Consider the following 13,899-nt stretch of genomic DNA (forward strand, 5'->3'; position numbering starts at 1 on the left):
GACCAGTTCCCCGACGTCAAAATGTCAGCCTCAGGAATTGACGTTGTTATTACTCTTCTGCCGCACCCCCACACTTATCAGTTTCCTCCTAGCAAAGTCATGAGCAGACTCCATGCGATCCTGGAGCTTCCTCGCATAATCAGGACCTGGTTGATCCTCATCAGCATCGGGGGGTCAGCCCATCATCATCTCCGCTGGAATCTGGAGGAGAACCATGAGGATCCCGACACAGTGTCAAGGGTCTCATCTATACGCGGTAGAGGATATGGGTCCTTCTTTGTCACCTTATTCAAAGGCCGGAAATCTACGCAGAGCCACCAGTCATCCTTCACTTTCTTTGGAACCATAACAATCGGGGAGACCAGGGGCTGGTGGATTCAATTAGTGTAATTAGTCCAGCACATTGCATCTCTTGCAGAGCCCTGTGCGCTGCAGTCTGTCTGGCCAGGGGGCGACGTCTAGGCCTCATCCGAATGGGCTGTGCATCTCCAGTATCAATGTCATGTTCAATGAGGTCAGTCTAGCCCATATCATCCTCTGAAAAGGAGAAGCAGTCCTTGAAGTCCAGCAGCAGCTGCCAGAGCAAGCCCTGCTCGCTAGCAGTCAGTCCATCGCAGTTCTCCTCCCACACCCCCCTCACAGGTGAAACTCTCCCGTCCTTATCCAGCAGTTCCTTGGGGGAAAGCGGAGGGCACGAAGCAGCATAGGGTGCAGTTGAGGCCGGTGTAAGTGGGTCCTTGGGGGCGGCCGGGCCATCAGTCAGATCGGAGGAGTTGGCTGCCAGCTCAGAAAGAGCGTGGGCTCTAGGGTGATCAGGTTGAGGTGGCCGCCTCAACATTTGAACAACATACCCGTCAGGGAACGAGAGTGTATTCTCCCCCCCATATCAATAATGCAGTCCAGTGCCACGAGTATATCCAACCCCAGTATACAGTCTTCCAGGTTTGCAACCCATACCGAGCAGCGGACGAACTTCCTCCCCACACTCAGGGTGACTAGCAATTCCCCTAGCATAGGGGCCCGCTCTCCCATGACAGTCTGCAGCTTCACCATGGTAGGAAGGATGCATTCCCCCCTTCCCACCACCTCGTTCTTAAAACTATCACTGAAGACCCGGTATCCACCAGGGCGGAGCAGCATAGTCCATTCACAACTAATGGGGCATACCATTAGTTGACTTGCCAACCCAAGTCCTGCCCAACAAAACAAGTCGCTCCACCTGTCCATCCACAGCTCCACAGGGGCACTGTGCACCCCCGTGGTCCCTGAGCTGGGTTGTTCCTCCAGGAACAGGAGGTCGGGACACAGCCCCAGGGCCCTGCGTCGTCGTTATGTGGACCCCATGTCGTTTCCCTGATCCCTGCAGGTGTGGGGATAGTCTTGGGCTAGGTGGCCAGCAGACCCTCGGCCCCCTTCTTGGCCTTTGTCCCCACGCAGCGTGACAGCTCTCATCAATCGGGTCAATCCCTCTGCCCATGCTGGTTCAGCGGCACCCGGTGCAGTTCCACCCGCAGCCCCCGTCTGCAGTGGCCCAGTTGGCTCAGTCAGCTAGCAGCCCCAGCACACAGTAACTTACTCTCTGTAGCCAGCTCCTGGGCCTCCTGAAGGGACTTAGGATGAGCTAACAGTGTCTGGATCCGCAGCTCATCTAAAAGCAGGGCCTGGAGGAAGTGGTCTCGAGCTAATTCGCCCTGGAAGGTGGGGGGCATGGGGGCATAGGTGCGGTGGACCAGCCCCTCACTGTCATTAACCAGGTCCCTAATGGACCCCTCCTGGTCATCGGCAGCGGCTCCACAGTTCGGAGCGCAGTAGGCTCGGAGCAGTGCAAGAACTGAACCGCCTCTTCAGAGCCCCGACCAAAACATCATAATCCCCCCCACCCTCTGGGCTCAAAAGCAGTAAGCTAGACAGGGCATTGCCAGTAAGGCACATAGCTAGCTGCAGGGATTTCTCTTCAGCAGACCACCCACCAGCCCTGGCCAACAGTTCAAATTGTGCCAAAATTTCAGTTCGGTTTGGTAAAGATAGCCAAGGTTCTCTGCCTCCCTACCTGGAAGCAATACCATCGTGCCGGCATCCCCTACCACCGCCACCAGATATGCAGAAGCAACGCAAGAGACGGGGTACCCGTGGAGGTCGCCTTGTTAAGCTGAGAATCCGGATTTAGAATAGAATAGAATAGAATAGAATAGAATAGAATTCAACTTTATTCTCATTGCACATGTACAAGTACAAGGCAACGAAATGCAGTTTGCATCCATCCAGAAGTGCTTTAGCCATAATATAGATATATTACAAAATATATATTAGCAATAATATAGATATGCAGATATATTACAGAAATGGGTCTGTTATGGGTATGAAGGTATGTTATGTAACTATAAGTATGTACAGGCTGTAGTGAGTACAAGCTATGTACAGGATATGAACAGGATATAAATATGAAAACTATACAGAAATATGAAATAAAAAAAGCTATACAGAAACATGAACTATGCAAGTTATAAACAGTTGTAAACAGTTGTAGAATTATAATTATCATATTGTACAGAATGATTGTTTATACAGAATTATACAGTAGTGCAGTTAAGATAAATGAAATATGTGGATAATTTCTGCAGAGGCTATATAACGTGCTAGTGATTGTGAGTGGTGGTTCAGTCCATGTTATTATTGTGTGTATGAGGGTACAGTTGTCCATTTGTTTGTTTTTGTCCATTGTGTGTGTGTAGGTGGTTGTTTATTACCTTCCTCACGATCTTCACTCCGTTCGTCAATCTTTTCCATGACTCGTGGTACCATCGCATGCTCTGGACCTTGTGGATTCCTGGTTGGTTCCCGTTGTCGGCTCTATAGGGAGTAGCCCTCTTAAATCCTTCCCTCTTCAGCATCTGCATTGGAGGGGAATGGACCGATCAAACCTTCGACAGGTGGATCTGATTGTCACTGCTGCAGAGGTCTCCAAACCAGCTCCCCTCAGGTTGGGTTTAATAAATGCGAGATCGGTGGCAAATAAGACCTTCATTTTGTTTTGTTTTTTTGTTTTTGTTTTTTGTTTTTTTATTCATATTTTAAATGGACAGAAACATTAACAAATATACAACAGGAATAATCATACTGTCAGTTCTCTGTCCGTTTCTTAACAACAACCAACAAATAAAGACTAACAATAACTAAAGACAAACAAACAAACAAACAAACAAAAACAAAACAATAACAAAACAACAACAAAACAACAACAAAAAAAACAAAACAAAACAAAAAAGAACAAAAACAAAACAAAAAAAAACTCCAGGAGAAACAAAAAGATAAACCGCCTCCTGGGAAACATCAACAAAAACAAAATCAATGGGGGCTAAACCCCCGGGTGCCAAAAAACATAAGACATAACCTTGACCACTGATAACATTAGACAATTTCTTCCCTCTGCTGACTTTCAAAGTAAAAGAACAACAACCAGAATACCAACGACACATGAAAACACCCCAAAAAAAAAAAAACAAAAACAAAAAAAACACTTATCACAATATCTAAGAGACATTGTCGATATACAACAAAAAAGGACCCCAAACCTGCTCAAAAATATCTTCTCTCCCTTAATTCTGTACATAACCCGTTCATATGATGCCATCTTAGACATTTGTTCAGTCCATTCCTGAGAGAACAGGGGCTGGATGACTTCCAGTGCCTCAGTATTATCCTGCATCCTGTTATGAAAGCCAGACGCATCCACAGTCTCTGTTTTTTTGAAAGAATACTGTTGTCAGGTAACAGGCCCAGGACACATACAGCTGGGGATTTAGAGAGATTAAGTTTAAAAATATCATTCACCAAGTTAATGATCCCGTCCCACAAATAATCATTTTTCCGACATGTGTACAACATATGAACTAGAGTCCCGGCTTCCTCCTGACATTTCCAACAGGTGTCATTATCCACAAGCTTCAGCCTGACTAATTTACTGGGAGTCCAGTAATTTCTGTGAAGCAACTTGTACTGGATAAGTTGAGACTGTGTTTCAGGTGAGCAAACATACCATGATGAAACCAGCTGCTTCCAAGTGTCCTCTAAAATCTGGATACCCAGATCCTTCTCCCAACACTGCCTCAATCCCCCCAAATTGGGAGAGTGCGCCTCTCTGAACATCCCATAGAATTTGGATGCCCTGATTCTATTAATGCCAGGAGCTGCAAACATCTCCTGAATACTAGATGGAGGGTCTGGGTTATTATTCAAAATGGTTTTAATACAGTGTCTTATTTGAAAAAACCTCCAAATTTCCCTTGGATCCAGATTAAATTCTCGTCTGATTTCTGCAAAAGATTTCATGCCAGTCTGCCCAAATAAATCCGCCACCTGATTGATACCTGTCCTAGCCCAAGCCTCCCACCTGACTGGTTTCTTACCAATTAATATTTTCTTATTATGCCAGATAGAGGCTCTAGAGGTTAGATAAGGGCTAACGTTGATATATTGGTGAGCTCTAGACCAGGTCTCTTGCATGAAAGCCAATACAGGATCTTTAAACGGTACTGGTCTTCCCTTCTGAGTGAGGAAGGCCTCTAAAGACGAAGGAGCCACAAGACTTTCCTCAATCGCAACCCATGAAGGCTTCTCCGTAAGGGAATTGTATATCTTAACTAGAAAGCGAAAATTTCAGAAGAAATTTTATGTGTGCCTATGCCGCTGCTATTCAGTGTAGTTTGCCATTCATACAGCTACAGAGAGCAAAACTCAGAAGAGCACCCATTCTCCACCATGAACTATGGTAAAAACAAACACCGCTCACGCTTCACAGATAACAGCTTACAGTTTTGTGTAAAGATGAAGTTACTTTGTACAGCGCCGATTTGCAGACGCTGTGCACACAGGTTCATGAGCAGAAGTCCCATTGTACCACGGCAGATCCGACAATGTTTGCATGAACACGCTTTGAAGCATTACGTTATGGACCACTTTTCACACATGGTTGCGGTACCCAAACAGCCGGCTGTAGCTTTTCAACTCACAGCCCGACACACACCCAAAAAACAGCCGAGAGAGCACAGACTACGCCCGAGAGGCGTGATTGCAGGTGCCGCTCAGGTGGGTCCACCTCCCCTGCAGCGGCACTGCAGACCACGCCCCGCCACACACATCAAACACGTAAAATAAATATTTATGCACTTTTGCATTCACTTTTTGTTTTTGTTATTTTTACACAGTGTTCTGAATGATTAACAATGGTCTACAGCCAATCTTGTGTATTATTATACAAACTGTGGTTGTAAGATGCAGATAACTATTTAATAAAAAGCTAAATATTTTATATGAGAGCAAGAAAGAAAAGTATATCTTTGTGTCCCCTTTCCTGTTAATGCCCTACCTGGCCCCTGGCAAAAGCTTTGCTAGATCCGCCCCTGCACAGTTACCAGCTGTCAGCTACACAAAAAAGGAGCTTGGTGTTTACAGGAGTGCAGAATTATTAGGCAAATGAGTATTTTGTCCACATCATCCTCTTCATGCATGTTGTCTTACTCCAAGCTGTATAGGCTCGAAAGCCTACTACCAATTAAGCATATTAGGTGATGTGCATCTCTGTAATGAGAAGGGTGTGGTCTAATGACATCAACACCCTATATCAGGTGTGCATAATTATTAGGCAACTTCCTTTCCTTTGGCAAAATGGGTCAAAAGAAGGACTTGACAGGCTCAGAAAAGTCAAAAATAGTGAGATATCTTGCAGAGGGATGCAGCAGTCTTAAAATTGCAAAGCTTCTGAAGCGTGATCATCGAACAATCAAGCGTTTCATTCAAAATAGTCAACAGGGTCGCAAGAAGCGTGTGGAAAAACCAAGGCGCAAAATAACTGCCCATGAACTGAGAAAAGTCAAGCGTGCAGCTGCCAAGATGCCACTTGCCACCAGTTTGGCCATATTTCAGAGCTGCAACATCACTGGAGTGCCCAAAAGCACAAGGTGTGCAATACTCAGAGACATGGCCAAGGTAAGAAAGGCTGAAAGACGACCACCACTGAACAAGACACACAAGCTGAAACGTCAAGACTGGGCCAAGAAATATCTCAAGACTGATTTTTCTAAGGTTTTATGGACTGATGAAACGAGAGGGAGTCTTGATGGGCCAGATGGATGGGCCCGTGGCTGGATTGGTAAAGGGCAGAGAGCTCCAGTCCCACTCAGACGCCAGCAAGGTGGAGGTGGAGTACTGGTTTGGGCTGGTATCATCAAAGGTGAGCTTGTGGGGCCTTTTCGGGTTGAGGATGGCATGAAGCTAAACTCCCAGTCCTACTGCCAGTTTCTGGAAGACACCTTCTTCAAGCAGTGGTACAGGAAGAAGTCTGCATCCTTCAAGAAAAACATGATTTTCATGCAGGACAATGCTCCATCACACGCGTCCAAGTACTCCACAGCGTGGCTGGCAAGAAAGGGTTTAAAAGAAGAAAAACTAATGACATGGCCTCCTTGTTCACCTGATCTGAACCCCATTAAGAACCTGTGGTCCATCATCAAATGTGAGATTTACAAGGAGGGAAAACAGTACACCTCTCTGAACAGTGTCTGGGAGGCTGTGGTTGCTGCTGCACTAATGTTGATGGTGAACAGATCAAAACACTGACAGAATCCATGGATGGCAGGCTTTTGAGCGTCCTTGCAAAGAAAGGTGGCTATATTGGTCGCTGATTTGTTTTTGTTTGGTTTTGAATGTCAGAAATGTATATTTGTGAATGTGGAGATGTTATATTGGTTTCACTGGTAAAATAAATAATTGAAATGGGTATATATTTGTTTTTTGTTAAGTTGCCTAATAATTATGCACAGTAATAGTCACCTGCACACACAGATATCCCCTAAAATAGCTAAAACTAAAAACAAACTAAAACTACTTCGAAAACATTCAGCTTTGATATTAATGTGTTTTTGGGTTCATTGAGAACATGGTTGTTGTTCAATAATAAAATTATTCCTCAAAAATACAACTTGCCTAATAATTCTGCACTCCCTGTATGAGAGTAAGAAAGAAAAGTATATCTTTGTGTCCACCTTTCTCTGTTAATGCCCTACCTGGCCCCTGGCAAAAGCTTTGCTAGATCCGCCCCTGCACAGTTACCAGCTGTCAGCTAAATAAAAAAAGGAGCTTGGTGTTTATTTCTCTCAGAAACAGTTCATAACTTCCTTCAACTCATTCATGTCACCTAAAAAAAGGTAAACCTGTTTCTCCATCACCAGTTCAGCTCTGATGATTCAGTAAGGTCATCTCCTGGTTTCGACCAGCCGCTTCTACAGCTGTGGCTCCAGCAAACATCAGCTGATACTAGAAATTAAAATCAAATGAATTCTAACAACAGCTGATCAAGCTTAAACGTGCTGCTGTTGTTTAGCGCGATAAACAAACAAGAGAGAAAAGCCGATCATTGATCAGTTTCATGACTGAAGTTTGAACAGGCGAGAGAATGACAGGGAGGCTGTCATAAAGTTCAACATCAGTAACTTAGCGCACACAGCTGTATAGAAACTCCATCGTGCTAGCTACCACGCAGTACGAGTTATTATAACTGATTGTAAAAAGTCAGCACAACGAAAATAAACTACACCTAAACTCGGAAATTTAGGCGGAAGATGGAGAATAATAATAATAATAATAATAATAATAAGAATAATAAATCCGACGAATAGTAATATGTGTGCCTCTTGGCATAGGCACACATAACTAACTGAGAGAGGGAGAAAGCATAGTGATACCAAACCATCTTGGACAATGCCAACCCGCCATTATCTTTTGGAGCATATAATTTGGACCGATTAAAAGATGGCTTTTTGCCTGCCCACACAAAACCCTTCACACATGTATTATAAAGCTTTAACAAATTATGTGGGACTGCTATCGGTAACATGTGAAGAAGGTACTGAAGTTTAGGGGCAATAATCATCTTCACCAAATTAATTCTGCCCAAAAGGGACAGATTTATTTTAGCCCAATTCTGCAACAGCGGACGAATGTTTTCAATCACTGGGGAGATATTTACTTGCATTATGTTGTCTAAACCAGGGGTCAGTTTAATCCCCAAGTAAGTCAAACCCTCGGGCATCCACTTGAACTGCCATGAGCTCCTCGTAACTGGAGGACACAATTTAGAAATGGGCATAACTTCCGGGACTTAGACCAATTTATGGTGTAGCCAGAGATTACAGAAAAGGAATCAATAATTGAGGAAATTGCAGGAACGGCCTGTTCTGGGTTACTTGAGATCAGTAAAATGTCATCTGCATACAAAAAAATTTTATGTTCTTCTTGACCCATATCCACCCCTCTAATTTGCTTACATTCACGTAATGCAATAGCCAAAGGCTCCAGAAACAGGGCGAAAATGAGTGGTGATAAGGGTGAGCCTTGTCTAGTACCCCGACTTAACGAAAAGGAGGGTGACATTATCCCATTGGTAGTAACTGTAGCCATTGGATCTGTGTATACCACCTGGATCCACTGCCTAAAAATGGGACCAAAACCGAATCTCTTCAACGTATAAAACAGAAAGGGGTACTCAACTTTATCGAAGGCCTTCTCTGCGTCTAAGGAAAATGCGACGACAGGGTCTAAATTAGTCCTGCTCTTCCAGAATATGTGCAATAACCTACGTAAATTATCTGCAGAACATCTATTTTTCACAAAACCGACCTGATCCCTATGAACCAAACAAGGAAGAACTTTCTCAAGCCTAAAAGCTAGTATCTTGGAAATAATCTTTTCAGTCCACATTAATTAATGAAATTGGTGGTAATTCCCACAATACTGTGGGTCTTTCCCTTTTTATGTAATAACGTGATCACTGCCGATCGCATACTAAATGGTAGTCTCCCTCTTTGAAATGCATCTTGATATACCGACAGTAGTCTTGGAGCTAATTCACCCACAAACACCTTATAAAAATCTGATGGAAATCCATCATTGCCTGGAGATTTGCCCAAACTAAGACTGCCAATTGCCTGCTTAACTTCAATTAGTGTAATCTTACCTTCTAATACAGTTCTTTGGTCTTCAGACAGGCTGGGAATTTTAATAGAAGAAAAGAAATCTGACAGCCTCTGTTCCTCCACCAATCCATTGGAGGTGTAAAGCTCCTGATAAAATTTAGTAAAGGCGTCATTAATTTCTTTTTTACTGGTGGTCAACTTATTATTATTACTAGGAACAAAAATAGATGGTATAAGGTTGCTAGATTTTATCTGCTTAACCCTGTGTGCCAACATTTTACCTGTTCTTTCCCCTTGTTCAAAATACTTTTGATTTAAACAAAACATTGCATATTCCGCTTTTTCTCCAGAATATCATTCATCTCAAATTTAAATTTAATTAATTTATTCCATAGTTCCCTCTCTGGGTGCAGCGTGTGTTGTTTTTCAAGCTCCTTGATGTCCTGTTCCAGCTTCATCAGCTTGTCCCTCTCAGCTTTTTTAATCAAGGAGCAATATTGGATAAGGCGCCCCCTCAAGTAGGCCTTAAAAGCATCCCAGGTCATTCCAACATCGTCAATAGAGCCCTCATTGTGCAACCAAAACTCCTTTATCATTTCCCTTATACATTCACAGTGACCTTTATTCTTCAATAATGAGTTATTCAGACGCCACCTAGGTGACGGTTTAATATTATCATTACCAGAAAAGAACAAGGTCAATGGGAGCATGATCCGTTATAGCAATATTACCAATAGAGGACCCAATAGTTTGACTCACCAGAGAGCGAGACACCAAGAAATAGTCTATCCTGGAGTAGGTTGAGTGAGGATGCGAAAAAAAAGTATAGTCTCTTTCTTGAGGATGAAGAAGTCTCCATATATCTACCAGGCTCAGTTCCTCTGACATCACGTCCACCGCCGCATTTACTGGGTCCTTATTTAATCCAGTACGGGAGGATTTGTCCAACAATACATCCCTGACCCGGTTAAAATCTCCCCAATTACAATATTTGTATTACCTATAGTCCGCACAATGTTACAGACTTCATGAAAAAACTGTGGCTGAGGAGAATTGGGAGCATATATGCTGACTAATGTCATTTTCCGCCCCTGTAAACATGCATCCAAAACCACCCATCTACCCTCCTGATCTGTATAATGCTTAAAAACCTGAAAATCCAGGTTTCTTCTGATCAATATGACCACCCCTCTTTTTCTAGCAGAAAATGCACTAAAATAAACTTGAGCCACCCAATCTCTTTTAAGTTTTAATGATTCCGCCTCATCGAGATGGGTCTCCTGAATCAGGGCTATGTCTGTGTTTTTTCTGCTTCAGGTATGTAAGGATTTTCTTCCTTTTAATAACATTATGACAACCTGCTATATTCCACGACACTATTTTACATAACTCCATAACACCACACGAGCCAAGTCATTGTACAGATTTATCCAGAAGAAAATCCCATATACCCATATAACAAATCTTAAAGCCAGTTACATGAAACAACCCAGTGGTCCAAAAAATAGGTCTATACAGTACAACTGGCACCATAACATCAAAAGAACAACAAAACAAAACCCAATTAAGAAAAAGAAGAAAAAAAAAAAAAAAAAAGAAGAAAGAGAGAGAAAAAAACCCCAAAATCGTTGGACCGTAGCACTCAAAATTCCCATAATGGCGTCCCCCTCACACTCCCCCCTCCCCAGGGTCGGAAGGTGTAACGAAACCCCGATCCAGGAATAAACCACAGAAATAAACTGACCCTTAACTTAGAAATCCTCTTAGTCTACATCACCCGGAATGTTAGCGAATCCAGGCCGCTCAGAAAGTGCTTAGCCTCTGCTGGGTTGGAAAACTGATGAAGCTGGTTATCCACTGTAAAAGTCATAACAGCCGGGAAGCGAAGGAATAGACAATATTGCGCTGTTGCAGCAGGCGGCGTACCTCGTCAAACTTTCGGCGTTTTTCTTGTACCTCCTGCGCATAATCCTGGAAAAAACGGACTCTCATGCCTTTCCAAATGATCTGCTTTTTTTTCTGGCGGCCGCCAGTACGGACATCTTAGCTTTATCCCGTAGGGAAGCGAACTATGATGTGTCTCGGTCTGGAATCCGCAGCTGGTATCGGAGGTGCTGGCCCCACCGATGAATTCTGTCTATTTCGTAGTAATCTCCCATCTCAATGTCCAGAGCCTCAGACAACAGATTCTTCGCACAGTCCTCCAGATTACGGCCTTCAGTTCCTTCTCGAATACCCGATATTCTAATATTCTGGCGCCGTGAGAAACCCTCGGCGCCGTTATTTTTCCTGCAGCCGCTGGTTCTGTATCTTCAAGTTCTTACTTATTGAGCTAGCTTTAGCCTCTTCGTCCTCCAACCGAGAGATTCTTGTCTCCGTTTCGTCCACTCTCACACCTAGGCTATTCACAGCTTCCTTGAGAGACTCAATTCCACCTTTCACCGCCGTCATGTCTTGCGCTACCTGCTCAAGCAGAGATCTTATAGAAGTCAGCTCGGCCGCCACACCATCTTGGGAGGAGCACCTAGCATCCGCACCATCAGGTGCCTCCGCCATAGTAGTTAGCGAAGTAGCCTGAGTGTTGTGTGTTTTCCCTCGCGGCATAGTCGGGTCGTTACGTGTAAAGTAATGACTCTTCTGACTCCTTCCACAGAATTTGCCAGGGCAGACCCAAAGTAAGACAAATGACCGGCTCTAACTTATTTTTAACAAAATTTAGAGGGAGTGGAGAGCGCAACTCCAACCTATGCTGCCATCTTGGGCTGGCGTACCACTTCATTTTGAAGGATTTCTTTTCTTCTCATGCATTGGATTTCCTCTGTTTGACTGAAACCTGGACTTCACCCAGTGAGTTAAGCGCCTTTTCTGAACTACTGCCCGCTGGCTGTGCTTAGGGGACCTCCCCCCAGCAGTGGGGAGGTCTTTCCTCCCCACTGCTGTCAGACTCCACAACAAAGACTTTAACTGATCAAACACACACATCCACACATGTGCAATAACACTAATGTGCAATAATCTTTTCTGGCATCATTGTATTTTTACTCAGTTGTATATAGCATTTGTATTCTATTTTTATCTTATTGTATATTTTATTCTATTTTATTCTACTGTATATAGTATTTTATTTTATTCTATTCTGTACAGTTGTGTACTGTATTTATTCTTATTTTATTTTATTCTAATTTTTGCTTCATAACTTTTGCACTGTCCACTTCCTGCTGTGACAAAACAAATTTCCCACGTGTGGGACTAATAAAGGTTATCTTATCTTATCTTATCTTATTTTAGTGCTCCGAGAGCTTCTGGTCGTGGCGGGGGGTTAGCTGTTGTTTTTAAAGCACACTTTGAGTTTAAGCAACTATCCTCATGGACACGCCACAACAGCTTTGAACTTTGTTTGTGTGAACTGGGCTACTCGCCTTCATTGCTGTGTGCAATAGTTTATCAGCCTCCTAAATATAACAAGGAGTTTTTATCTGAGTTTTTGGAGTTTCTCACTGACTGTACATCCCGGTATGACCAGATCCTGCTGCTCAATGATTTTAATATACACGTCTGTTGCCCAGGGAAGCCCCTGGCTAAGGAACTCTTTTAATCTTGTTCAATCTGTTAAAGGTGCCATCCAGTCCAATGGTCACCCATTGGACTGGATGTTATCATATGAGTTATCTGTCTGTAACTTACATGTCGAGGATGCTGTATTCCCTGACCATATGCCCATTTTATTTGACGTTGTTCCTCTTAGTCCTGTTGTTAAACAGGCTGCACCTATGCCAGAGGGTTTTTTAAATAAAAGAAAACCAAACCAATTTCCTTCCAAGCCAAATACTAGAAAATATGATTAAGCATATCTTGCCTTTGGCTTCACCTGCACAAGTGCCAAGGTAGGTCTCCCTGGCAGATAGTTTCACCTGCGTCGGGAGCAGCGCTGGGCTCTCCAAATCAAGGACAAACAGTATCCCACATTCTGGATTTTTAGTTCACAAACACTTCTTGTAATAACGAACTACTCCTGACATTTTGGAGATGTTAGCGCTTTATTCAGTAAAGTTACAGCGGGATACAAATACTGTCAGGCTGATCCTGCCACGATTTGGTCCCCCTGTCCAAATCACAGACAATCACGATTGCATACCATAGTGAAAAATGTATTGATAGTGAGGGGTCTGAAAAATGCTTTTGCCATGATGTAATCTGTAATTTCCACAAAGTATGCTGATCAGTGTAATTTTCAAATGATTGAACTGTAGTAGAGACGAGCAAACATATTGGTAGATCTGAGAAGAGAGAACTTTTGTTATGAAAATGATTTTAATCTTTTACACATGATTGCATTTGAGCTTGTTAAAGAGCTGTGGCTCCTGGTCAAGTGAAGGTCAGAAACTCTTGGCAGGCGTTAAGGATCAGCCAATACACGGTGAGGAGGACAGGAGCTCTGAAAGGAATGGCAACACACCTGCTTACATGCCATACGCCTGGAGTGATTTTTTTATCTTTTATTACTTATATCCTTTAGAGTTAAGATTTAAGTTTTTATCATTTACACCTTATATTCTTTTGAGTAAGTTTTAAGTTTCAGTTATGTTCAGTTTGAGTAAGTTTCCTTCATGGTTTGAGTGTGACATTTAGCCTAGAAATCACACAGAGTTCAGCTGTGTATGTGCACAGGCCTTATGTCTGGCTAAGACGAGAGGTGTGAGGTGAGCTGGCGTGCAGACGAGGTCATGACACATACATAGCCTACACAGCAGGCACCCACACACACACACACACACACACACACACACACACCATAATAGATCTATTTTGGTAGGTAAGAAGTGAAGATGTGTTTTGCTGCAATTGCAAATTGTGCCGGCAGATTGTCAGATGCTTACAGGAAGTACACCTGATCTACGGGAGATAAGGAGGCGACGTGGGGGGCGACACC

General features: G+C 43.4%; 1 protein-coding gene across 1 annotated transcript; it reads right to left on the reverse strand.

Moving 5' to 3' along the window:
- Positions 1-520: 520 nt before the first annotated feature.
- On the reverse strand, positions 521-7,828 carry LOC120442039. The gene is made up of 6 exons (XM_039617770.1): positions 7,708-7,828; positions 3,609-4,640; positions 1,577-1,831; positions 1,255-1,360; positions 958-1,153; positions 521-673 (listed from the first exon to the last, which is right to left on the reverse strand). Exons 1-6 carry the CDS (start codon positions 7,745-7,747, stop codon positions 521-523), a joined length of 1,782 nt encoding a protein of 593 aa, XP_039473704.1. The 5' UTR covers positions 7,748-7,828.
- Positions 7,829-13,899: the final 6,071 nt, after the last annotated feature.

The sequence above is a fragment of the Oreochromis aureus genome, linkage group 9 (assembly GCF_013358895.1).
Source record: "Oreochromis aureus strain Israel breed Guangdong linkage group 9, ZZ_aureus, whole genome shotgun sequence".
Classification (NCBI taxonomy): Eukaryota; Metazoa; Chordata; class Actinopteri; order Cichliformes; family Cichlidae; genus Oreochromis; species Oreochromis aureus.